Source organism: Callorhinus ursinus, unplaced genomic scaffold (genome assembly GCF_003265705.2).
Source record: "Callorhinus ursinus isolate GAN/ISIS: 27379988/994484 unplaced genomic scaffold, GSC_fseal_2.0 scaffold20, whole genome shotgun sequence".
Lineage (NCBI taxonomy): Eukaryota > Metazoa > Chordata > Mammalia > Carnivora > Otariidae > Callorhinus > Callorhinus ursinus.
In genome coordinates, this window is record NW_027397082.1 from 26175587 (window position 1) to 26202631 (window position 27045).

At 36.8% G+C, this 27045-nt stretch overlaps 1 protein-coding gene, 1 long non-coding RNA gene and 1 other non-coding gene across 4 annotated transcripts in view; 2 read left to right on the forward strand and 1 right to left on the reverse strand.

Annotated features, from left to right (window-relative positions):
• The window catches only part of LOC141374660 (uncharacterized), a 53422-nt gene extending 38420 nt beyond the window's left edge, over positions 1–15002 (forward strand). Inside the window, exons 1-3 of one of the 2 annotated variants that reach the window (XR_012381713.1) lie at positions 3978–4131; positions 5340–5440; positions 14881–15002. This is a non-coding gene — a long non-coding RNA (uncharacterized lncRNA). Of the gene's footprint in view, positions 1–3977; positions 4132–5339; positions 5441–14880 lie in introns of those variants that run through there. The other variant, XR_012381712.1, reaches the window with a different exon arrangement.
• The window catches only part of MARCHF5 (membrane associated ring-CH-type finger 5), a 54127-nt gene that overhangs the window by 20481 nt on the left and 6601 nt on the right, over positions 1–27045 (reverse strand). The window contains exon 2 of the mRNA XM_025881153.2: positions 15363–15565. Coding sequence (XP_025736938.1) covers positions 15363–15565 — 203 coding nt within the window. The remainder of the gene's footprint in view (positions 1–15362; positions 15566–27045) is intronic.
• On the forward strand, positions 6977–7049 carry TRNAK-UUU (transfer RNA lysine (anticodon UUU)). Its single transcript has one exon. It is a non-coding gene; the product is annotated as a tRNA-Lys (tRNA).

The following is a 27045-nucleotide window of genomic DNA, read 5'->3' on the forward strand; positions in this document are numbered from 1 at the left end:
TTTTAGGTAAAGATTATAGGGGGATAAGGATACAAAGAGTTTTTTAACTGATGAATGCATGCATGTATGTATTAACGGAAGTGAATCCTGACCTAGACTTGAAGTCTATGATCTGAAAAGGGAGCATTCTAAGAGACTGTCTAACTGAGGCAAAAGACTCTTCAACAGGTTTACATGGTTGTTGTTGTTTTTTTTTTTAAAGCTAGTATACCTCCAAGAGCAGGGTTAATTGACAGAAACCCTAGCTAGACCTTTGACACTACTTAGGAAGTTCCTGAAAGACATGCTAAAATAAAAACAATTACTTTAGGAAACTAATCTTGTAGCAGATTAAAGTTAGAGTAAACTAGAATAAAATCCACAAGATTTTGTATCCAAAACAAGTACAAAGAAAGAAAGTAGTATCAATCCAGAAAAACTTAATGTAAGAGACTCGAATTAGAAAACCCCATTTTCTTGTAGAAGTTTTATAGTTTCAGGTCTTATACTGAAGCCTTTAATCCATTTCAAATTAATTTTTGTAAGTGGTATAAGATAGGGGTCCAGGGGCGCCTGGATGGTTCAGTAGGTTAAGCAACTGCCTTCGGCTCAGATCATGATCCCAGGGTCCTGGGATCGAGCCCTGCATCGGGCTCCTGGCTCAGCAGGGAGCCTGCTTCGTCCTCTCCCTCTCCCTGCTACTCCCATCTGCTTGTGCTCTGTCAAATAAATAAATAAATAAATAAATCTTAAAAAAAAAAAAAAGATAGGGGTCCAATTTCATTCGTTTGCATGTGAATATCCAGTTTTCCCAATACCATTTACTGAAGAGACTTTTCTTTCCCTATCAAGTATTCTTGGCTCCTTTTATCAAATATTAGTTGAACGTATATGCATGGGTTTACTTCTGGGCTCTCGATTCTGTTCTATTGGCCTATGTGTCTCTTTTTATGCCAGTACCATATTGTTTTGATTACCACAGCTTCATAATAAAGTTTGAAATCAGGAAATGTGATGCTTCCCATTTTGTTCTTTCTCAGGACTGCTTAAGTTATTTGGGGTCATGTGTGGTTCTATACAAATTTTAGGATTTTTTTTCCTACCTCTGTAAAAAACGCCATTAGGATTGACAGGGATTACACTGAATTTATATATGGCTTTGGTAGTATGGACATTTTAAATATTCTTTCAATCCATGAACATGAAATATCTTTTCATTTATTTGTGTCATCTTCAATTTCTTGCATCAATGTCTTGTAATTTTTAGTTCTATTCATAAGTACTTAATTACTTTTGATATTGTAAATGTGATTTTCTTTCTTTTTCAGATAATTTTGTTTTTAGTGTACAGAAATGCATTGATTTTTTTATGTTGATTTTGTATCCTGCAACTCTACTGAATTTATTTAACATTTTTGGGGGGTAGTCTTTAGGATTTTCCATGTATGACATCATGTGCAAACAAAGACAACTTTACTTCTTTCTGATTTGGATGCCTTTTCTTTTTCTTGCCTAATTGTTCTGGCTAGGACTTCCAGTATTATGTTGAATAGGAGTGGTGAGAATGGGCACTCTTGTCTTGTTCTTGATCTTAATGGGATAGCTTTCAGCCTTTCAATGTTAAGTATGATGTTAGCTGTGGGTTTGTCACATACAGCCTTTATTATGTTGGGGCATATTCCTTCCATACAAAATTTGTTGAGAGTTTTTATCATGAAAGGATGTTGAATTCTGTCAAATGCTTTTTTCTGCATCTATTGAGATAATCATATGATTTTTATCTTTCATTCTATTAATGTGGCATATCACAGAGATTGATTTGCAGATATTGAACCATCCCAGGGATAAATCCCACTGGGTCATGGTGTGGGACCATTTTAATGTGCTGTTGAATTTGGTTTGCTAATACTTTGTTGGGAATCTTTGCATCTATATTCATCGAGATACTGGCTTGTGATAGCAGGATAATGCTGGCCTTATAAAATGAGTTTGGGAATTTTCTTCTTTCAATTTTTGGGAAGAGTTAAGGAGGACTGGCATTGATTCTTCCTTAATTGTTTAGTAGAATTCTCCACTGAAACCATTTGGTCCTGGGTTTTTCTTTGTTGGGAGGTTTATATCTCCTTGCTGTTGGTCCGTTCACATTTTCTGTTTCTTCATGATTTGGTCTTGGTAGGTAGTATGTTTCTAGGAATTTATCCTTTACTTATAGGTTATCCAGTTTGTTGGCTACAATTGTTCACAGAAGTCTCTTATGATCCTTTGTATTTCTGAGGTGTCAACTGTAATGTTTCTTCTTTGAAAGACACTACACATTATATGCCTCATGATGTAGTAAGAAGTACATAGAACTATGAAATATTTTTGAAAAAAAAATTATAGGGGCACTTGGGTGACTTAGTCAGTTAAGTGTCTGCCTTCGGCTCAGGTCATGATCCCAGGGTCCTGGGACTGAGCCCCGCGTTGGCTCTCAGCAGGGAGTCTGCTTCTCCCTCTGCACCCCCCACCCCTGCTTGTGCTCTCTCGCACTCTGAAATAAAATCTTAAAAAAAAAAAAATCATATTTAATTTCACTAATGAAATCTAACCACCACGATAAGAAATGCAGGGAATAGAGTAATATATTATCCATGTATTCTCAGGGTGTGAATAATAACAAACCCAGAAAATGGGAAATCCTATGATGACAAATGATCCTTTTACCTAATGAAAAAATTACAAGTGGAAAGCAAAAATACTGGGGTTTACAAGTCACGCTAGGTTTTAGGTCCATACGTAGTTGGAGAGCTGACTCGGAGATCCTCACAAGGGCTGTATGAACCATCAGTGAAAGAGTAAGTCAGAAAAAAATCCACATGACAACAAAGTGAGCAAACAAGGAAAACTGTCTTATCTTCAAGAAGAAAAGTAGGATGAGGAGGATAGTTTCCTCTAAATATCTGTAACTATAGTCAACTGGCATGCTGATTTCAGGTTAGAAATCCATCTGTGCTAAAGGAGATATCCCAAATGCAAATCCTTTCTGGAGTTCTTTCACCTTCAGGATATCCACAGTTTACAAATATGAACACCAATGTGAATGTAATCCCCACACTCAAGAGAATAAAAGCACTGTGAACAAGAACCAGAAGAAAAACCACAGATTTAGGCTACCAAAGACTTTAGATAATGGAATTATCAACCCAATCATAAAAATAATGTAATAAAATACAAGATAACTTATAAATGAACAAATGGAAGAGACTATAAACAATTAACAGGCATATTTAAGAAAAAACTACAACTTATAGAAAACAAATCCCCTTGCAGATTAGACAATGCTTGAAGAGAGAATTTGAGAATCAGGTAACAGTTAAGAAGAAATTATAATGCTGAAGTACAGAGACGAAAGATGAAAAATCCATAAAAGTTAAGAGATGTGAAAGAAAATGAAAATGTCTAACATAACTCTAATCAGAGTTCTAGAATGGGGGAGGAGCAGTATTTGAAGAGACAAAAACTAAGACTTTTCAAGGAAGCCATTTAAATAGGGGAAAAAAGTATAAAACTTAAAAATTAATACAGGGGAAAATACAGTATCAGAGGAAAAAACACTTCAACCCAGGAGATAGCCAAGAAAAGGGGGAGGGGAGGAAAAAGTGGTATAAATAGAACACACAAAATGTGACAGTAAAAACCCAACTGTATCAGTATCACAATAAATGTAAAATAACTCCAAAGAACTGAAAATAAAAGGATGAGAAAAGATAAACAGGCAAATATGACATTATCAAAAAAAACTGATATAAAGGAGGAAAAGGTAACTTTATAGTGGGGAAATCTGACAAACACTACCTTAGCCAGATAATCAAGGTCAGTATCACCAGTGATAAGTAATGTTGACAGTATTTGTCTTTGATGTGATGTGATGAAAAATGGCACTTCACCTCTGTGGTTTTGCTCCCTAAAACTCATAACCCCAACAGATAATGGGAAAAACATCAAACAAATCCCAACTGGGGGACATTCTACAAAACCTCTGACCATTACTCCTCAAAATTGTCAAGGTCATCAAAAACAAGGAAAAGTCTAAGAAACTGTTACAGCCACGAGGAGCCTAAGGAGACATGACTAAACGTAATATGGTATCCTGCAACAGAATGAAGACATTAGGTAAAAATTAAATCTGAATAAAACATGGACTTTAAGTTAATAATAACATAACAACACTGGTTCATTATAACAAATGTACCACACTAAGATAAACTGTTAACAACAGAGGAAACTGGATATGGGATATATGGGAACTCTCTGTAGTATTTTTGTAATTTTTCTATAAACCAGAAATTGTCCTAAAACAAAAAGTTGATTTAAAAAAAGATGGTATAGTGGCGCCTGGGTGACTCAGTCAGTTAAGCATCTGCCTTCGGCTCAAGTCATGATCCCAGAGTCCTGGGATCAAACCCCACCATCAGGCTCCCTGCTCAGCAGGAAGCCTGCTTCTCCCTCTCCTGCTCCCTCTGCTTGTGCTCTCTCTCCCTAATAAACAAAATCTTTAAAAAAAATTAAAAAAGATGGTGTAGCTATATTATTATGTCCATTCTATATTATCATGTCTATAGTATATACAAGTTTAAGAAAAAAAGCATTATTGTGGATGAAATAGTCATTACGTAATGATAAAGTGTTGAACTCACCAGGATATTTTATTTCTAACCTAAGGGGTAGGTCAGGCAAGTGATGGTTTATCAGTCTTTATTCCTCCTATGTAGTTATGATATTTTCTTTTTCAACAAATAAAATATTTTATAATAACAGAGAAAAAAAATACCTGAGTGAACATTCTGCTGAGCTTTGATCAATGTTAAGGCAGTAGATATAATTAGTTCTGTATATTGATAGCAGCATGCTGGCAAAGGCAATGGAAAAGCAGGCACGCCAATACACTGTTGGGAAGATTAAATAGGTATAATCTCTACAAAAGCCAATTTGATGATATCTATTAATGTTATAAACGCACATACTCTTTGACCCAGCAATTCTACTCCAGTCATTTATCTTAAGACATATTTGCGCATGTGCATAAGATTATTTTACACAGTTGTTCTTGACAGCACTGTTTGTAGCAGTGAAAGATTAGAAACAGCCTTTATGTCCATTAACAAGACTGGTTATAGAAATAACCATACATACATCTCTCTAACAGAGTATTATGTAACTGTAAAGAAAAAAAAAAGCTCTTTATACACTAATATAAAAAGGTATCTACCATATATTGCTGAGGAAAAAAAGCAAGTATAGAACATGATCTATAGTATACTTGTCTATAGTATTTTGACATATAATCTAATTGTGCTCAATATTCTAATTTGCCTCTCCAGGTTTACTGCTCATCTTTCTCCACTCTGCTTTGTGCACAATTTGCCAAACAAATTGCATCTTCCAGGCAACCTTGTCCTCTAGCTTCCGATGTGTTCAAACAGTAAGTGGGATGGCTAAAAAATCAGAGGGTGGTAAAAGTGTCACTTTTAACCGCCCCAGTTCCCTCACTACAGGCAGTTGGCATTTCTTTCTCTAAAACCATAGACCCTGTTAAACAGCCTCTCTCCTTCTGCTAAAGCTCTTGTCAAGTTCTGTTAATAGCTCCCTTCCCTTGCACTTTCAGGCCTAGGAGTGGAAATGATTTCATATAGTTGCTGATCCCTGGGTATTTTCCTGTCCCTTGTTTATTCCTTTAACTCTACCCTAATATTTATAGCTTTTCAGGGTGTGAGGGACAGAGAAGAGGGGAAAAAAGAATGGGGGGAGAAAAAGAGAAACATCCTGGAATAAAACACTGAGACTTCTAATGATGGTTGCCTTCAAGTAAGAAACTTACTTAGCATTATGGCTGGTGGGCATGGTAAAAAGACTTTCATTGAACACCCTGGTATATTCAGTATCTTTTGAAATTGGTCCATGTGAATGTATTATCTAGAGGGAAAATATATAAACTCAAACACTTAAAAGAAACAAAAGAAAATACTAAGAGATACTGTAGTTGTGGCATCTTTTCTTTCAAACATTTGCTATTCCTTGCCATGTCCAGCAGGGCAAATATGGATGGACACAAAGGAAAAAGAGAATAGACCATTTGTTGGTGCACGCCCCTAGCCACCATTTTGCTTTTTGCCATGTTTCTCCTTCAATTCTAATAGCATCAAATCACTGAAAATCTTTACACATCATACACATAATTTATTAACAGTATCTCAAATAAATTCAAATTCATACCATCCCTATTAGTTCTTACAGTACCTGAAACTACTTATCTATATGTGGCCTGGTAGCTGACTCACTGAGTGACAGTAACAAGAAATTCAGCAGTTTAAAATCATGGCTCCTTCACTTAATTGCTGGAGGCCCATGGGATTCCATTAAATAAATCTGCTGAATCTGTTTTCTTTTCTGTAAAATAAGGACAGTATCTAACTGTGCAGAGCTTTTGAGAGGTTTAAATAAAACAGCATAGGCAAAATGACCCACATAGTGTCTGGCAAATAATAGGAGCCTGTTAACAAATAATAGCTATTGATATCACTGTTAGTATTATTTTAAAAAAGTAACATCACAAAATGAAGTAAATTTTATTTGCTAGATTCTCTAGGAAAGGTTTCTCCCAGGAGTTATCCCTCTCATCAACCCTAGTGAGTATCTTTCTCTTCTAAGTTTTACACTCCACTTAACATCTGATAACCACTTTTTTTTAAAAGATTTTTTATTTTTAAGTAATCTCTATACCCAATATGGGGCTCTAACTTACCATCCCAAGATCAAGAGTCACATGTTCTACTGACTGAGCCAGCTAGGCACCCCTGATAACCACTTTTTGAGGGTGACTGTTATCTTCAACTCTACACAGAAGTTTGAATTAATGTTCAGAATAACAATAAAGAAATAAAATAATGTTCAGAATAACAATAAAGAAATAAAAACAAAACTGTAATAAAAATTTAACTTGAAAGTAATCTAAGGGGGCACCTGACTTGCTCAGTTGGTAGAACATGTGACTTTTAATCTCAGGGTCATGAGTTCAAGCCTCATGTCAGGTGTGGAGCCTACTTAAAAAAAAAGTAATCTAAGAATATACCAATAATCTATGAAGACATAAAAGAGCAGAAGTGGCTACATTAATATCAGTTAAAATCAACTTTTAAGACAAAAATTATTAGAAATAAAGGACATTTTGGGGCACCTGGGTGGGGCTCAGTTGGTTAAGTGCTTTCGGCTCAGGTCGTGATCTCGGGGTCCTGGGATCGAGCCCCACGTCAGGCTCCCTGCTCAGCAGGGAGTCTGCTTCTCCTTCTCCCTCTGCCCCCCACTATGCTCTCTCTCAAATAAATAAAATCTTAAAGAAAAAGGGACATTTTATAATGGCAAAAAGACAATCCATCAGTAAGATATAAAAATTAAGAACACATATGCACCTAGCAATAAAGCCTAAAATATATGAAGCAAAAATGGACAGAACTGGAGAAACAGACAATTCAACAATAGTTGGAGACTTCAATATCCTACTTTCCATGAAGGATAAGTAAAAGATCAACAAGGAGATAGAGAGGATTTGAAAATACTATGAACCAACTGGATATTTACAGAATACTCATTCTTCTCAAGTGTACATGGAACATTTGTAAGAATAAACCATGTTAGCCCACAAACAAGCCTTAATACATTTTAAAGGACAGAAATCAAAGTATGGTCTTGGATCACAATGGAATAAAATTAGAAATCAATAACAAGAACATCTGGCAAGTTTACAAGTGTGTGAAAATTAAACAACACACTTCTAAATCATCAACGGGTCAAAGAAGAAATCTAAGCAGTGCTTAGAAGTTCATAGCTGTAAGTGACTTCATTAAAAAAGAAGAAAGCAAAGAATGAGAAGACAACCTATAGATTGAGAAAAAACATTTGCAAAAGACATAATCTAATAAGGAATGTCATCCACAATACACAAAACACTTAAAACAGTAAGAAAACAATCTGATTTAAAAAATGATCAAAAGATTTAACAGATACTTCACCAAAGACATAAAATTACAATAAACACATGAAAAGATGCTCTATGGATGTCATTAGGGAATTGCAAAATGAAACAATGAGATATCACTAAACATCTATTAGAATAGCTAAAATCCAAAACACCGACAACACCAAATGCTGACAAGGATACAGAATAAGAATTCCTTGCTGTGGGAATGCAAAATTTCAGCCACTCTGAAAGACAGTTTGGCAGTTTCTTACAAAAGTAAACATACTCTTACCACATGATCCAGCAATCACACTCCTTGGTATTTACCTAAGTAAACTGAAAACCCATGTCCACACAAAAACTTGGCAACAAGATGTCCTTTAGTAGGTGAATGGATAAATAAACTGTATATCCAGGGCGCCTGGGTGGCTCAGTCGTTAGGCGTCTGCCTTCGGCTCAGGTCATGGTCCCGGGGTCCTGGGATCGAGCCCTGCATCGGGCTCCCTGCTCGGCCGGGAAGCCTGCTTCTCCCTCTCCCCCTCCCCCTACTTGTGTTCCCTCTCTCGCTGTGTCTCTCTCTGTCAAATAAATAAAAATCTTAAAAAAAAAAAATAAATAAATAAATAAATAAACTGTATATCCAGACAATGGAATATTATTCAGTGCTAAAAAGAAATGAACTATCAAGGCATGAAAGACATGGAGAAATTTTATATATATTTTATATACATTCATATATATTACTAAGTGAAAGAAGCCCCAATCTGAAAACTCTGCGTTCTGTATGGTTACAACTATATGGCATTCTGAAAAAGGCAAATATGGAGGTAGTACAAAGATCAGTGGTTGACAGGGGTTAGGGAGGAGGGAGGGATGAATATGTGGAGCACAGAGGAATAAAAATACTATGTGTTATACTATAATGGTGGATATATGTCATTATACATTTGTCTATATCCATAGACTATACAACCATCGAGTGAATCCTAATGTAAACTATGGACTTTGGGTGATAATGAAGTATCAACATAGGTTCATCAATTGTGACAAATGTATCACTTTAGGGAAGGATGTTTATAATGGAGAAGGCTATGCATATGACGAGGCAGGGAGTATACAGGCTATTTCTGTACTTTCTTCTCTATTTTGCTGTGAACCTAAAACTGCTCTAAAAAATAAAGTCTGCTAAAAAACAAAAACTCAAACCAATAACCTAAACTTCTACCTTAAGAAACTAGAAAAGAAAAGCAAACTAAATCCAAACCAAGCAGAAAGAAGGACATAATAAATACTAGTGTGGAAATAAATGAAATAGAAAATGGAAAAATGGAGAAAAATCAATGAAGCCAAAATTTGGGTCTTTAAAAAGATCAACAAAACTGACAAACCTTTAGCTAGACTGACCAAGAAAAAAGAAAAAAGATTCAAATTACTAAAATTATGAAAGAGGGGACATTAATATTAACCATATAGAAATAAAAAGGATTATAAAGGAATACTACAATCATAGGCCAACAAATAGGATAATCTAGATGAACAAATTCATAGAAAGACACCAATTACTGAAACTAACTCAAGAAGAAATAGGGGCGCCTGGGTGGCTCAGTTGTAAAGCGTCTGCCTTCAGCTCAGGTCATGATCTTAGGGTCCTGGGATTGAGCCCCATGTCGGGCTCCCTGCTCAGCAGGAAGCCTGCTTCTCGCTCTCCCACTCCCTCTGCTTGTGTTCCCTCTCTCACTGTTTCTCTCTCTGTCAAAATAAATAAATAAAATCTTAAAAAGAGAAAGAAATAGAAAATCTGAACATACCTTTATAACAAGTGTAAAGACTGAACTAGTAATCCAAAAGCTTTCTATAAAGAAAAGCCCAGGACCATATGGCTTCACTGCCACCAAACATTTAAAGAATTAACAACCAATCATTCATAAACTCTTCAAAAAAAATGTAAGGAGATCACTTCCCAACTCAATCTATGAGGCCAGTATTACTCCAATACCAAAACCAGTGAAAGAAATCACAAGAAAACCACAGACCAATATCCATTATGACTACAGACAGAAAAATCCTCAACAAAATACTAGCAAACCAAATCCAGCAACATCTAAAATGCATTAAATGCCATGATTAAGTGGAATTTGTCCCATGAAAGTAAAGTTGGTTTAACATATGAAAATCAGTGTGATATACCATAATAACAAAGAACAAAAACCACATGATTATCTCAATATATTCAGAAAAAGAATTTACCCTTGCATGTAAAAACACTCAACAAAAGTAGAAGGAAACATTCTCAACCTGATAAAAGCTGTATGAAAAACTCAGAGATAAAATACTTAATAGCAAAAGATTGTTTTTCTCCTAAAATTAAAAACAAAACAAGGATGTCTGTCCTAACCACTTTCATTGAAGTACTGGTGGTTGCAACAGAGAATGAAATTAGGCAGAGAATGAAAGCGAGAGAATGAAATAAAAGCATCAAGACCAGGAAAGAGGAAGTAAAACTATATTGACAAATAACATGATCCTGTATATAGAAAATGCTTAAAAACTATCGGAACCATTAAAAGAGTTTACCTAGTTTTAGGACACGAGATTAAAATACAAAAATCAACTGCATCCTATACACTCACAATAAACAATCTGAAAATAAAATTATGAAACAAATTCCATTTAAAAAAGGCACAAAAAAAGTGAAATACTCAGGAATAAACTTAACAAAGTAAACGACCTACACACTGAAAACTACAAAATATTGTTGAAAGAAATTAAGGAAAAAGAAGCTAATGTGAATCAGTCCCTGCTACTCTTAGGAATCAAGAACTCTGCCCTTGAGGGGCGCCTGGGTGGCTTAGTCCCTGGGTGGCTCAGTCGTTAAGCGTCTGCCTTTGGCTCAGGTCATGATCCCAGGGTCCTGGGATCGAGCCCCAGAGCCCCACATCGGGCTCCCTGCTTGGTGGGGGGCCTGCTTTTCCCTCACCCTCTGCCCCTGCTTGTGTCCCTGTCAAATAAATAAATAAAATCTTAAAAAAAAAAAAAAAGAACTGCCCTTGAGATACTCTCCTTTGAATTCTTCTGTTTGGCTAACCAAGATTACTACCTGACCTTAAACTTCATGGAAATGCTTTATTTTTAATAAAAGACAAACATTTTCCAGCTGGTATTCTCTTCGTGTTTTAAAGCAATGCTTCTTAAATTTAACATGTACATATCTGATGATCTCATAAAAATACAGATTTTGATTCAAAGAGGATGGGGTAAGTTTTTCATTCCTAATGGCTCTCAGATGACTCCAATGCTGCTGGCCCTCAGAGGACACTCTGAGCTTTTTAAGTAGTTGCATATATGCAACTGGCCTAACTCACTAGCAGAAAGAAGAAAGCAAACCCTAAGATGGGTGACAAAGTGATAAGAAGGAAAGTCTGAGGAGTCTGCTAAGTTTTTCATAACTGAGCATAATATATTCCCTATCAATAATTAACACACACCACCCCTCCATTCTGACCACCATTAAGTACTAGAAAAGACGCAGATTTGGCAGCTACCCAGCCAGACTGAGTTTAAATCCATATAAAACTTAAAATACTTGCTACACAGAGATTATCCCACTGGAATGTTAACCATCACCTCTTCCTCTCTGCATATTCTCTTATATTCCTTTGTCTAGCCAGTGTCTCTCACATGTTGTTTGGAGACCAAAGGTAGTCCCTGCCAATATATTAACTGGTCTACAAACAATTTGATGAAAAAGTAATAAAAATTTTGATCACAAACATTTCCCAAATTTGAAAAGTAAAATAATGAATTTCAAGAAAATTCTTATAAGTTCTTAAGTGTTATGTTTCCAGGATCACATATACTCTACAAGAACAGTTAAGGAGGGACTGTTTGTTTCAGCTAACACACCTTCACATCATGTTTACATTGTTTACACACACTGTTTACATTGATTAAACATGTATTTTGTTAATATCATGTGTTAAATCCCAAATTTAAGAAAGAGAATCAATGCCTCAAATGTTCACTGAAGAGTAAAAGTGATAAAAACACATTTAACTCAGAATGTCATAAATGATAAATGGTATAATATCCAGAGTGAAAATAGTGTGATCTAGGAATGGGCTGTGACCAGTGAATTAGGATTAGTGTGCACAAGGAGACCTCCTTGTTCCCACTGTACTGTAACATATTATTAAACAGGGACTGAAATGTTATAAAACAGGGACAAGAAGCCACTGAAACATTCATATAATTTTCAACCACTCCAGCCTGCAATCAAAGCCTGCATTATGAATTTTGTCACCGAAAACAAAGATTAAAAACTGCAGTCAAAGGAACTTCAACTTATTTTAACAAAAACAGGTATAAATGGTCAGTGCAAAATTAATCATGAATATGCTAAAAGAGAGAACAATCTGCTGGCAAAATTCTATCATCAGATGACACTAAAGTACATCATATGTTTGGTACACAGCAACGAAGAACAATTACTATCACAGATGTATGTTCTTAAATATTTTGTTTTATGGCTGAAAGAAACCAGTAGTGTTCAGAGTATGAATCAACTCTTGGCATTTACATAATATGTAAATCAAGAAATATATGCAACTTTTAACTGATCATCAGTGAAAACATGCTATAGAGAAGGGATTTTCTTTTAACCAACAATTATTTTTGAACTTGACTTGAAAAGGTATACTGGGATCAGGGCCAAGAGTGCTAGCCGTCTGTGTAGCAAGAAAGGGTATGGCACCTGAAAGCTAATTCACACATGGCTCCATTTACAGACAACAGCTGGCATTTGACAGTAAGTCTTGTGTTCTTGAGTCAGTGTTAAAAACAGCATGGAAGGGATGCCTGGGTGGCTCAGTCGATTAATCGTCTGACTGTTAATTTTGGCTCAGGTCATGATCTCAGGTTTGCGAGACTGAGCCCTGCATCAGGCTCCACGGTGGTGTGTAGCCTGCCTAAGATTTTCTCTCTCCTTCTCCCTCTATCCCTCCCCACTGCTTACAAGTGCATGCACGCTCTCTAAAATAAATAAATATTAAAAAAAAAAGGATAAAATATAAAGACCAAATCATGATACAAAAGGCTTAGCCAAACAGAGTCTGACCTTTTCAACATCTACCCATTTTCTTTCCTTGCTGTAGGAAAAAAAAAAAAATCAATGTCTTAGTATTAGGTATACCTAAAAATCATATTACCAGACTAGACTAAAAATTTATTTCCTAGAACTGAATACAACCAAAAGGACAGATTTACCCACTACCATCTTCCAAAATGAAATATTCAGCTTCACTCTTGAGTGCCATTCATTTGTCAACTCAGTGCCTCATCTAACAATGTATGGAATTTTCAGTGAGAATTCTTGCAATAATTTTTGTATCCATCCATTTAAACATCTAACAGAATCATCCTGTACTTGTTGCTGTTCTCAAAAACCTATAGCTGAAAAGTGGGATTATCAGAAGAACTGAAGAGTAGGAAAAGAAACAGTTGAATATGAGACCTGTGACTTTAGTGAGCTAGGTGTGGTGAAAGAATGCAGCAGTAATTGCTTTTCCTGATGTTTAAATTATTTTAGAATACTGCTTTAATATTATAGCTGACTCTTGAACAACATGGTTTGGCCTATGTGGCTCTACTTATATGTGGATTTTTTTAAAATAAGTACATTATAAATGTATTTTCTCTTATGATTTTTTAAAAATACTTTATTTTATTTGAGAGAGAGAGCAGGAGCAGAGGAGAGAGGGAGAGAGAGAAGCAGACTTCGCTGCTGAACAGGGAGCATGATGTGGGGCTCAATCCCAGGACCTTGAGATCATGACTTGAGCCGAAGGCAGATGCTTAACCAACTGAACCACCCGGGCACCCCTCTCTTATGATTTTCTTAACATTTTCTTTTCTCCAGCTTACTTTATTGTAAGAATACAGTATATCATAGATATAATATATAAAATATGTGTGAATCGTTTATATTAGCAGTAAGGCTATTAGTAGTTAAGTTTTAGGGGGGTCAAAAACTGTAGATGAATTTTTAATATTTTTATTTTTTAAGAGAGAGCGAGTCCACATGAGTGGGGAGGGGCAGAGGGAGGAGAGAATCTCAAACAGGCTCCAGGTTCAGCATAGAGCCAACACAGGGCTCGATTTCATGACCCTGAAATCATGACTTGAGTGGAAATCAAGAGTTGGACATTTAACTGACTGAGCCATCCAGGCGTCCTGCTGTGGGTGAAGTTTTAACCGCGTGGGGGGCGGTCAGTACCCCTAACCACTGTGTTGTTCAAGGGTCAACTTTTGGATTACTTTGTCTTTACCTAAAATCTGTGGTGTACATGAAGACCCATCATGTGGTCCACAAATTCTAAATATTTGAGAAACACTACTTTCCTTTCATAAGAAGCTATTATTTCTTCCTTCATATTCCTTATGAATTATGCTAGAGAAATACAGACAACCAAGGAAATTTTGTTGCCCCTTATTATTAACTGTCTCACATTAGAAAAACACTTCATTATCAGCATTTATGTTGCCTTTTTTTTAAAAGAGGGCCTTATTTCAGTAATGTACAGCACCTAGAAAACACATATCTAATAATTATTTTAAATTTCTCCTTGAACTCTTGTCCCCCTGAAAGTCATTCTTTGTCTGACCTTCCCAGAACCCAAAGTGCCTTCATATATCTCTTGATTACAGTCAAGGGTGGTATTAAAAATGTTTAACAACTGGTATGGCATAAACACCAAATACAGACACCAGTTCACAATCACATGGCTGTAATGGAACATGGTAACTAAATATCAGCCTTAGTTACAGCTTCCTTTAAGTAGTGTGCTCTACTTTTTTCAATGCTAACCCCATTCTAAAAGATCTTTGGTTATTCCTTGCCTACCAAGTTGCAGAAAGAAGAAAGCAGTTTTCATGAAGAACAACCACATAAATTGGATTCCGAAGATGAGATTAACATAAAGTCTTTAACTTCCTTACTTTTATTCCTTAATAAAGAATTAAGGATAAGTATTAGAAAGAACACATTGTTGTTTTCTTTCTCCTACATCAATGGTCTCCAGAGAATAAGGCTCTTTTGGTCAGTTTTATTATGGCTTTGTTATTTGATTTTATCCGCTGAATCAGATGTCCAAGTCTTTTATCCACTCAACCAAAATAAAAACATTTAACACACAAATGGGTGGATTTGAAGATATATTAAGGATAATGTAAGCTGTTAGCAAAACAAATAACATTTAGAGAGGAAACAACAGAATGAGAATAGAGAAATTTACAAAGAAACAAACAGATGAGTCACTTTAAAATAAACCTGAGATCATAGAGTTATGTAAAATAACATCACATACATCTCTGCTGTTTTTAAGGATCTGCTTACCCAACTTTGGAAAAACTATTAAGTATTCAGCATTGCACTGAGGACATGCCACTCTGGCTGTACTGTTTCCTCTTTGTTTTTCATCTACCCAGCGCTGTAGACAAGCCTGGTGAACCCATTTTGTAGATCCTCTGCACCTGCATGGTCTCACCCATTCAGCTGTTCTATCATCTTCATCAGTGGCAAAACATACCCAGCAACTTCTGTAAATTAAAAGAGAAATAATGTTATCTTTATTACAACCTAATTTGCCATTGTAGCTCTAACTTAAAGGGATGAGCCTACTATTTTATATCATAGAACCTCTACTTTACATTTAAATACTGAGGAGACAAAACAATCAATACATTTCCAGTAGAGGAGTTTCTTCTTTTTCTTTTCTTCTGCAGAATCTTGTGTTTTCTGAATTTTGTTTTTATGTAATTTCCTCCACCTTTCTAATGATTCTTCACTTATGAATCAGAGCACAAAATGACAACCCTCAAGCTGCTTTTGTTTTGTAAGACCTAATAATTCTTTGAGGAGTGGTAAGCACAGGAATATGTGAAATTCAGTATTTTCCCCACTTCAACAGCGCTAACCTCTTAACCTCTTCAACTTGGAAAACTAAAGTATTACACAAATAATTTCACTATGGTCTCATTCAATTTTCAATTGAGGAAAAAAAAACATTTCTCTTCCTGGTAAAGTATGATTATGAGAAGAGAGAAAGATCATTAAGTTTTAAAAAAGAGCACAAAGGGGTCGGACTCCCCCCCCCCCCCCTCTTCACACCCCCACTCTCCCTCCCTTTCCCAGAGAAAGATAATCTCCAGCAGACTCCCCACTGAGCACAGAGCCCCATACAGGGCTTGATCCCACAACCCTGAGATCATGACCTGAGATGAAATCAAGAGTCAGATGCTTAACAGACTGAGCCACCCAGGCACCCCTAAAAAAAAAAAAATCTTTTTAAAAATGTTTTATTTATTTATTCATGAGAGTCAGAGAGAGAGAGAGAGAGGCAGAGGCAGAGGGAGAAGCAGGCTCCCCGCCTAGCAGGGAGCCCGATGCGGCACTCAATCCCAGGACCCCGGGATCATGACCTGAGCCGAAGGCAGACGCTCAACCATCTGAGCCACCCAGGCGCCCCCCCCGCAAAAAAAAATCTTAAAAAAAAAGAGTACCTCATTAAGTCTAATTTGTTCTTGTGGGATTAGGTTGCAATTCTTTATTTTTTATCCCAATTGACACAAGCTTTGACACTAATTTCCACTAGGGGCAAATACAATTTAACTCAGTGAGACCATTCACTCCTCCCCTATTAAAGTTTGTACAATTGGAAACTGCTAATTAAGGCTTGTTACCTATTGTGTACTTTTCATTTAATTAGATAAGTGGCTTCTAGTTAAACAACTAGTTTAACTATGCTCAATGGGAAAGACTATATAATCAGGTACTATAGATGTGTGAGGTCTCCAGTCCTTGTAGAACAACATAAATTTTGTGTATTCCAATGAAAATTTTCCAATTAGAATAGGGAAAAAAGCTTAACTGAATTCATAGCAACAACATCCAAAATTGTGATTTTACTCAGCTTTCAAAGTCAGTCAGGTTTCATATGACTTAGGTAAAAATGGTAGGTAGGTAGTGTTTCTTTAGCACTCTGACCCACCTCGGCCAAGCTGTCTGGGCTCTCATACTATCCTATTGTTATCCAAAAGTTCCCCCTCCTCCTCTGCATCTTTTAAATTTTACTGTGGGAAAATATACATAAAATTTACTACTTTAACCATTTTTAAGAGTATAATTCAGTAGTATGAAGTGCATTCATATTGTTGTGCAACTATCATCACTATCCACGGTTTGACTGGGATATATATAATCTATGAAGTTTTCCACAAAACTTCAATTGACAAGTAGAGAGCAAACAGACTTGATTAACTGAGGTGTTAGTATGTATGTGACCCACACTGAGGTAATTTTGTAAATATATTTCTATACTTCTGGGAAATGAGATATATAATTTTGGTAATAGCACATAGGCAGAATACCGAGATGCGTTCTAAGTTTTTCATTTCAACAATGAGCGTATGTAGCTAAGTATGTCTAGATTAGCATGATTAATCAGTATTAAGGTGAACTGAATAAAGACAATTTCAGTCATCAGGAAAAAAGTAAAATGTAAAAATCTATCTACTCAGAACAACTTTAATACTAGGTTGAACCAAATTGTCTGTATTTGTCTGCTTTTGACCTATATAAATGGCAATTTCATATTTCAATCCAATGCAAATACTTGTATACCTATCTATATTCCCCATAAATTCTAGATAGTGTTAAGGTTATTTTTCCCAAAATTTTATTATGAAAAATTTCAAACTTTCAAAAAAAGCTGAAAAACTGTTCAGTGACTAGCCACATTCTCAACATCTAGATTCTGTAATTCTTACCATTTTGCTTTATATGTGCTTTACTACATATTCATTCATCAATCCATTTTCTTTTTTGATGCATTTCAAAGGTGAGGCATCAGCATACCACTGAACACTTTTTATAGTTTTACTTTTCAGAAGGTACTCAACTGACATTTAAAGCATTTTAGACATTTTAGATTTTTTTTCTAATTTTACAACTATGATAGGTAAGAGAGTTGAACGATTATTTTCCATATGATTTATATGGAAACTTACTAGGAGTTAAGCCCATAAGTGCTAATACAATAACCTTGCTTTTATTGTTTGATTCATAGTGACAGTATATAGTTTACAAATTTGGGTTTTGAAGCTAATGCTCATTACAGATTAACTGAAATTATCTTACAGAGGAGATATTAAAGGAAATCTAATTATACCAATATTCTCAAATCCACCAACTTACCATATCCATTTTCTCTTTATTCCAGTTATTACACAGTTAATGTAATGATGGTCATTTGAGATCAAATATTAAACTTAGGATAACACCAAATTACTTCATCTAAAAATTATAGTTTAGATACAGACAGATACGTAATGAAATTTTCTAACAGTAGTACAGATGTTGCCAGCAACATTTACTGAGTATTCACTGGGTCCAGTGAATGTTTGTTGTTGCACAAACAAAATAAATGGATGACTGTATCTATTTGGAAAATCCTATAATTTAATTAGGGCCACATCCAGTAGATAGAAGAAATTTAAGGTTCCAGTGAAATTACCATAGGTATATTCATTTTAAAAAGAAATTGAAGGATCAATTTGGATAGATCAAAGAAGTCTTCAGGGAGGAGTGACAGAAATTATCAGAGGCAGGGACAAGTGATTACAGAGATTCTTGAAACAAAGTTTCCTGGACCAGCAGCTTCAGGATCATTTGGTAACTTGCAAATTCTCTAGTTCCACCCCAGAGCTAGTGAATCAGAAACTCTGGAGGAGGAGGGCCTTGAATTCTGTGAAGGTGATCCTGAGGTGAAGTTTAAGAACTGCTGGTATAGAAAAATGGCAGGTGAGGGACGCCTGGGTGGCTCATTCGGTTAAGCATACCATTCTTGGTTTGGGCTCAGGTCATGATCTTAGGGTTGAGATAGAGCCCCGTGTAGCGCTCCATGCTCAGCACCAAATCTTCTTGTCCCTCTCCCTCCCCTCTGCCCTTCCCCCCCATTGGCTCACAGGTGCTAACAATGAAATAAAATCTTTAAAAAATAAAAGAAAAATGGCAGGTGAGAAAAAAAAGATTGGTGAAAGCAAACTGTATGAAGAAGATGTCTACTTGATTTGCTTAAGTTAGAAATAACTGTTTTTAAATTAAAGTGACAGTACAGAAAATGTTAAGTTCTAAAGAATTTATTAACTGAATTACAACCTTACTAGGTATAGGAGTTTAATCTACCTAATATGTAAAGAACATTAGTCTGTGATAAAAGGGCCAGGCACATCAGAAATTAACTTAAAGCATATAAAAATGGTCACATAAATGTTTTTAGGCAAATAGCCTATACAAGACAATTACTAGTCTTCAGGGCTGGAAAACAGGAGGGAACTAAATATGTATGTTTATGAATCCTTTCTTTCCTCATTTTTTTAAAACTTCTGACAGACTGACCAGGAGCATCAGCTGAGAAAGTCTTATAATTATGCTTTCCCTCTTTCCTGCCCCATACCATACTCCCTTCTTGGTGCCGTCTATTTCAGCTATTTATTCCCTATTCCCCCGCCTCCCTCCTTTTAGGGAGAAAGAGGTGACTGAAAATGATGGGTTTACAGTTTCTCAAGAACTCAGAAAGGTGGGGCACCTGGGTGGCTCAGTCATTAAGTGTCTGCCTTTGGCTCAGGTCATGATCCCAGTGCATCGGGCTCCCTGCTTCGCGGGAAGCCTGCTTCCCCCTCCTGCTCCCCCTGCTTGTGTTCCCTCTCTGGCTGTGTCTCTCTGTCAAATAAATAATAAAACCTTTAAAAAAAAAAATCTCAGAATGGAGGAGAGAGAAGAAACTTGTGGTTTAATGGGCAGCACGATTTCTCTTCTTTTTTAGGAACAAACAGTATCCCACGCTTTCTATGGAAAACCACGCTTCCCTCTAACATCAGTCCTGTATGTGGTTTAGGCAGTTAGTCCTCCCCCATCCCCAGCTCCAGGAAAAGTAATCCTTAGGTTGGTTTAAGGGCATATCCCACCCCCAAACTACAGTGATTGAAGACTGGGCCCATGAAGGTGGTTTTATCAGACTGAATCTCAGAATTTTTGCTGGGAAAGCTGGTACACAGGCTTTCTCTTTGGTACTGAGCTTGAAGGCAGGAAAGCGTGAAACTAAATGAAGGTGTAAGGCTATTACTGCCAGGAGAATCACCATGTGGAGCCTAAAGAATCCAGAGGAAGCTGAAAGAAACTGATGGCTTTGAGACATGGATCAAGCTGTGCTTAAAGCTAAATATACTTTTGCACTGTTCACTTACATAAACCTATAGTTGTTTTTTTTAGTTTAACCAGTTTGGGGCAGATTTTCCACCATGTGCAACCCAAACAATCTTGATAGAGTGTGAAAAACTAGATAGAAGAGACGGCCCCAGAACAATCATATGATATAAACTCCAAACAGCTTTTTTAAGTACACAGTATTTTTTGTCAACAGCTTTATTTCCTACTGACCAGAACTTGAACAGAAAAGTCTTAAATAAACCTAATTCCCACTGCAAGTACTTTGAGTTTTCAAGCTTTTCTTAGATAAAAACAGACAACAGGGGCGCCTGGGTGGCTCAGTCGTTAAGGATCTGCCTTCGGCTCAGGTCATGATCCCACAGTCCTGGGATGGAGCCCCACATTGGGCTCCCTGCTCAGCAGAAAGCCTGCTTCTCCCTCTCCCTCTGCTTGTGTTCCCTCTCTGTCAAATAAATAAAATCTTAAAAACAAAACAAAACAGACAGGAAAGATAAAACCCAAAAATTTTTACTGACGATACCATAAATTTGCAGTTTAACGTCAATATAACAATTCTACTTTAATTCAAGTTATTACAATTTTAATGGTATAATTTATGGGAGGTATTCTGAATATCCTAGTGAGAATAACTATTTCCCATTTCAAAGAACAAAGTCAAAAACTTTTCAAAGTCCACACCCAAAAAGAGGTTATAATTTCTGACCAAACTCTTTTAAGTTTCTCTTTAAGTGATTCCCTGCTTCCCTTCAACCCTCCAATCTGTTCACTGTAATGCACAAATATCATGAGAACTTACTAGAAATGCAAATTCTCAGGCCCTACCGAAGACCATACATAATCAGAATTTCTGGGAGTAGGACCTGATATTATGCTTAAAAAGTTTATTAAAAAAAACTTTTAACTATTTTTTTTATTGTGGTAAAATACATATAACATAAAATTTACCATCTTTTTTTTAAAGATTTTATTTATTTATTTGAGAGAGAGAATGAGAGAGAGAGAGAGAGCACATGAGAGAGGGGAGGGTCAGAGGGAGAAGCAGACTCCCTGCCAAGCAGGGAGCTCGATGCGGGACTCGATCCCGGGACTCCAGGATCATGACCTGAGCCGAAGGCAGTCGCTTAACCAACTGAGCCACCCAGGTGCCCTAAAATTTACCATCTTAACCATTTTTAAGTGTATAGTTTAATGGTATTAAATACATTCACTATGTTGAGGTGCCTGGGTGGCTCAGTCAGTTAAGCATCTGCCTTCAGCTCAGGTCATGATCTCAGGGTCCTGCGATCAAGCTCCCTGCTCAGCAGGGAGTCTGCTTCTCCCTCTTCCTCTCCCTCTCTACTTGTGCTCCCTCTCCCTGTCAAATAAACAAAATCTTAAAAAAAAAAATTCACAGTGTTGTGCAACCATCACAACCAGCCATCTTGTAGCTCTTTTCATCTTGTAAAACTGAAACTCTATACCTATTAAACAACTCCCCATTCTCTCTTCCCCTCAGCCCCTGACAACCACCATTATAGTGTCTTTATGATTTTTGACTATTCTAAGTACCTCATATAAATGGAATCATCCAGTACTTGTTTTGTGACTGGCTTATTTCACTTAGCATAATGTCCTCAAGGTTTATCTACGTTGTAGCATACTGCAGGATATCCTTCATTTTTATTTATTTTTTTAAAGATTTTATTTATTCATGAGAGAGACAGAGAGAGAGAGAGAGAGAGAGAGAGAGACAGAGAGAGAGAGAGGCAGAGGGAGAAGCAGGCTCCCAAGGAGCAGGGAGCCCGATGCCGGACTCGATCCCAGGACCCTGGGATCATGACCTGAGCCAAAGGCTGATGCTTAACCATCTGAGCCACCCAGGCACCCCGGATATCCTTCATTTTTAAAGTTGAATAATATTCCATTGTGCTTATCTGTTCACTGGTCAAGAAATACTTGGGTTGCTTCCATATTCAGTTACTGTGAATAATGCTATGAACATGAGTATACAAATATTTCTTTGAAACCCTTTCAATTCTTTGAGGTATATACACCCAGAAGTGGCACTGCTGGATTATATATGGTAATTCTATTTTTAATTAAAAAATTTTTTATTTTTTTTTTAAGATTTTATTTATTTGACAGAGAGAGGCACAACGAGAGAAGGAACATAAGCAGGGGGAGTGGGAGAGGGAGAAGCAGGCTTCTTGCTGAGCAGGGAGCCCGATGTGGGGCTCAATCCCAGGATCCTGGGATCATGACCTGAGCCAAAGGCAGACGCTCAACGACTGAGCCACCCAGGTGCCCCTATTTTTAATTTTTTTGGGGAACTGTTGACATTTTATTTTTTGATCACCTGCTGACAGGTGATCACAATACATGAAATCTGAGAATCTGCTCTAGCCATCCTTCTTTCCTTTTTCCTTCTTTATTCTCTTTGTAAGTCTCCTCAACTCACCATAATACAGAAATAAAGTTTCATGTTACACTCAATGTAAATTTTTAAAATGATTGTTTTTAATTTAAACAGTAAGTAAAATGCTTAAGATTTTTTTTTCCTAAGGAAAAGAGCTAGCTAAATTTGAGGAAAAGACTATGTGATTTCAGGATGTTCTAAATGGGTAAAGAACCTGGACTTTGGAGCCAGACTGCCAGAGTTCAAATCCTGCTCACCACTTACTATAGGTGTAATGACAGAATTTCTTGTATTGTATGTAAAGCAAGGATTCTTAATCTGGGGTCCATGGAAACTTAGAGAGTTTGGCAAATTTGGATGCGGAAAGAAATTATATCTTATTTTTGCTAACCTCTAAATAAAATTTAATTTCTTCCAATAATGAATGTAAGCAAACCATAGTAATACTAGCAGTACAGCAATTAGAACTTAGTATAGTGACCAGAAATTTTCATATTACTTTACCGCTAGATGTGCCTATCCCAAAATAACATTTAGCTCATTGCTAATTTGAATTTAGTTCTCAGACCAACCAACAGAGCTTATATTTTAAAGCTGTTAAAGCTCATATTACCATGTCAGATTTTTAATATGTTTATTTGCTATAGTTCAACATAATTGGTTTCATTTCTGATCCTATATATTTTGTTTCATTCTTTCAAAACATTCTGAGCAGGAACCCACAGGCTTAGCAGTCTGCCAAAGGAGTTCTCGCATAAAAAAGGTTTAATGTTCAGAACCCTTATTGTAAAGGATTAAACAAGTGATCATGAAACTGCTTAAGAATTGCCTGGTGGGGGCGCCTGAGTGGCTCAGTCAGGTAAGCTTCTGACTTCATTTCAACGTCATGATCTCAGGGTTATGAGATCAAGCCCCTATTGGGGGGGGGGGGGGGGAGGGCTCTGCGCTGGGTGTGGAGCCTGCTTAAGTTTCTCTCTCTCTCCCTCTGCACCTCTCCAATTGCCTGGAATATATATACCAAATGAACACTGGCAATAATGGCACTGATAAAGATGGTGTCAACTTTATATCAATGCCTAGATTTTATGGATATATTTTGTTACCTAAATTAGCACATAAAGCAATCCTGCTTGGCACCCTTGTATTCAGTGGAAAAAGTCCTGGATTCTTAATCATGCCCCCCCAAATTTTTCAGTAGGCCACCACCACTGCTTAAGATATTCATCCAAGGGACGCCTGGGTGGCTCAGTCAGTTAAGCATCTGCCTTCGGCTCAGGTCATGATCCCAGTGCCCTGGGATTGAGTCCCACATGAGGCTCCTTGCTCAGCGGGGAGCCTGCTTCTCCCTCTACCTGCAGCTCCCCCTGCTTGTACCCTTGCTCACTCTCTCGCTCACTCTCTCTTGCCCACGCTCTAACAAATAAATAAAATCTTAAAAAAAAAAAAAGATATTCATCCAAGTCCTCTCAATTCATTTTCTTCCACTGTCTTTTCTTTCCACTAGCTTTTCTTTTCTTTTTAAAGATTTTATCCATTTATGAGAGAGAGAGAGAAAGCAAGCATGTATTGGGGGGGAGGGCGAGAGGGAGAGAGACAAGCAAACTCCCCGGCGAGCAGGGAGCCCGACGCAGAGCCTGATCCCAAGACCCCAAGATCATGACCCAAGCCGAAGGCAGACACTTAACTGACTGAGCCACCCGGGCACCCCTCCACTAGCTTCTCTAAATGTCTCCTGCTCGCTGATACACACATTGTTTACTTCCACACCTTCCGACCTGCCAAGAAGGGGCCCATTACTTTATAAAAAGAAATCTGGGAATTATCACAACTGCCTCAGAAGTTAAAGAACAAATCACTATTATTAGGAAGACAAGAACAAAAGAACTAGATGAATCTAAAGAATATTACTTATTCCATAACATAAATGTATAGCCTTAATGGTATTGGTAATATCATTAAGTCTGTACATATAACATGCCATTCTTTATAAAAGATCATTTTATTCTACATGATTTTAAAATTGTAATTTTCCAGTGACAGATCTTTCCTAACAGTAAACTTTATACTGTTTAAGGAATACATGGCTAGTTTGCCTTAAACCTAAGATTATTCAAGATCTCCTCTTAAATCAACTTGGGTATCCACTAAGTACATTCATTATTTGATGCCACAAGGAATACATAAAGTGCCAAGAAAAGATGTCAGAGACCATAATACAGAAATGTGATGATGACAGTAAGAAACACAGGATGAAAGAGCTGAGATGGTTTCATGAAAAGAATGAGACTTCAAGCTGAATTGGGAATGAAAAGGGTATTCTGAGTAAGAAAAACCGTATAAACAAGCTTAGAGACAGAAATGAGCATATGGTCATGGACAATGAGAAGACCAACATGGTTGGAGAAGGTTTTAGGATAAAGCTATTATATAGATAGTTTATAGATATTATAAACCAGTTAGTAAAGGATGGATGACAAAGATAACCTCACTTCATAGGGCTCATTGTTGAGTCATCCACTATTTATATGATTATTTTTTAAAAGTATGTGGAAAAAAGGGAGTAAACTTTAATTATCAATAAAATAATTTCTCAATAGCACATAAATTTACTAAGCAAGATAGGTATGGCTATCTAATAAAACTGACAGTAAAGTCTATCTTTATAGACTCAAATTACAGGTATTTATCTTGGATTATTAGAAAGATGTGAGAAATCATAGACTCTTGCCTTAGAGATCACTTTGATGAAAACTGGTGCAGCAGAATAGAAGAATTCCAGGAGGTAGGAGAGAACAATGAAACAAGCTTTAAATTGCTGCTGTTGTATTATATATGGTGCCTTAACAATGTATTTGAAGGACTGTTTTAAGTAAAGAGAACAAGCACTCCTTAATTCAGAACATGCTTTAGAGACCCATACTCTGGTTAATGCAAGAAAGGCTCCATTTAACAATGGAAAGAACTACACACTGCTTGCTTTGTCTCAGGATTAAAAGTATCACACTCCATGTATTCTGGAACAGGAACTATACCATCAAGAAGACTAAAAATCCCTTTATATGTCTGTTCACCCAAGTGGAATGGAAGTTAAAGTATCCCGATTCATCACAAAGATATAACCACAATCACGACACATTACCAAAGGGTAAAACTGAAGGGAAATACACCACAATGAAAGCAATCAAGCATATATTCATACCATACATACACTTTGTCTCTGATCTTCATAAACTCTGCAAGCATAATTATTTCCATCTTAAATAAATAAGTAGACAAAAGCCCAAGAAGCTTAAGTAACCTGCCCAAAGCCTCATGGAGAGGCGCAGATGCAACCTAGGCCTCAACTCCAAAATATTGGCTTTTTTCACTGACCACGCTGCCATATGTATAGTGAATTCTGAGAAAATTTTCCATTTCTTATTTCATAGGACATTAGAGCCAGCATAAGAAATTGTTTCATTTTGTACTTTTAAGCAGTCATAAGGAGCTTTCACCAGAGATCTAAATTCCTTCCAGTCTATTCCACTGTCCCATATAAATATTACCATCTCTCATCAACTTATGAAGTTTGGCATGTAAAGAGTTAGGAGTTATGTATGTATGTAGGACATGTAAAGGATTGCTATATAAGTCTGGAGAAGAGGGGAAAAATATTTCTGGCTAAAATGGCCAGAAAAGCTTTATAAATGAGGCAGAACCCAAACTGGGTGTTGAAGAATGGGTAGAACTTTGAAAAGCAAGATGCTAAAAAGAACATCTTGTGTTCAGAGGATAGTGAGCAAATCAGTTTGGCCTGGCCAACAGATATGTATGTAGTCATTCTTAAAGAGAAGCAAAAAAAGGTGGTTGGTGCCAGCCATACTCTCAGTGTCTTAAATGGTGCTTTTGCAAGATTATTCTAAGCACCGATATGTCATAAAGAATGAAAAGACACAGATTCAACAGTGTCTCCAATGTACTCCACGGCTCTTGTGGGTAAAAGGAATAGGGAATCGTTTCTGTTCTCAATGAACTTCTAGTTGAATATGCATGGTGGTGGTGGTAATGAGTATGTGGGGAAGGCTCTGAGACACGGGATAGGTGCATTAACAAAATTACAATACAATGTGATTTACTATGATAAATGTATAAAGGTTCTATAGAAACAAAGGAAGGGAGAAACTCACTCTGCCTAAAGGGGCTACGTAATGCTTCAAGGTGATACTTGAGCTGAATTCTTAAGATGGGTAAGAGTTAGCCAGGTGTTAAAAGGGAGGAGGTCACCTAAAACAAAAATAAGGGTATGAAAGCACAGGATATCAGGGCGCCTGGGTGGCTCAGTCAGTTAAGCATCTGACTCTTGGTTTCAGTTCAGGGCATGATCTTGGGGTCCTGGGATCAAGCTCCGCATGGTGC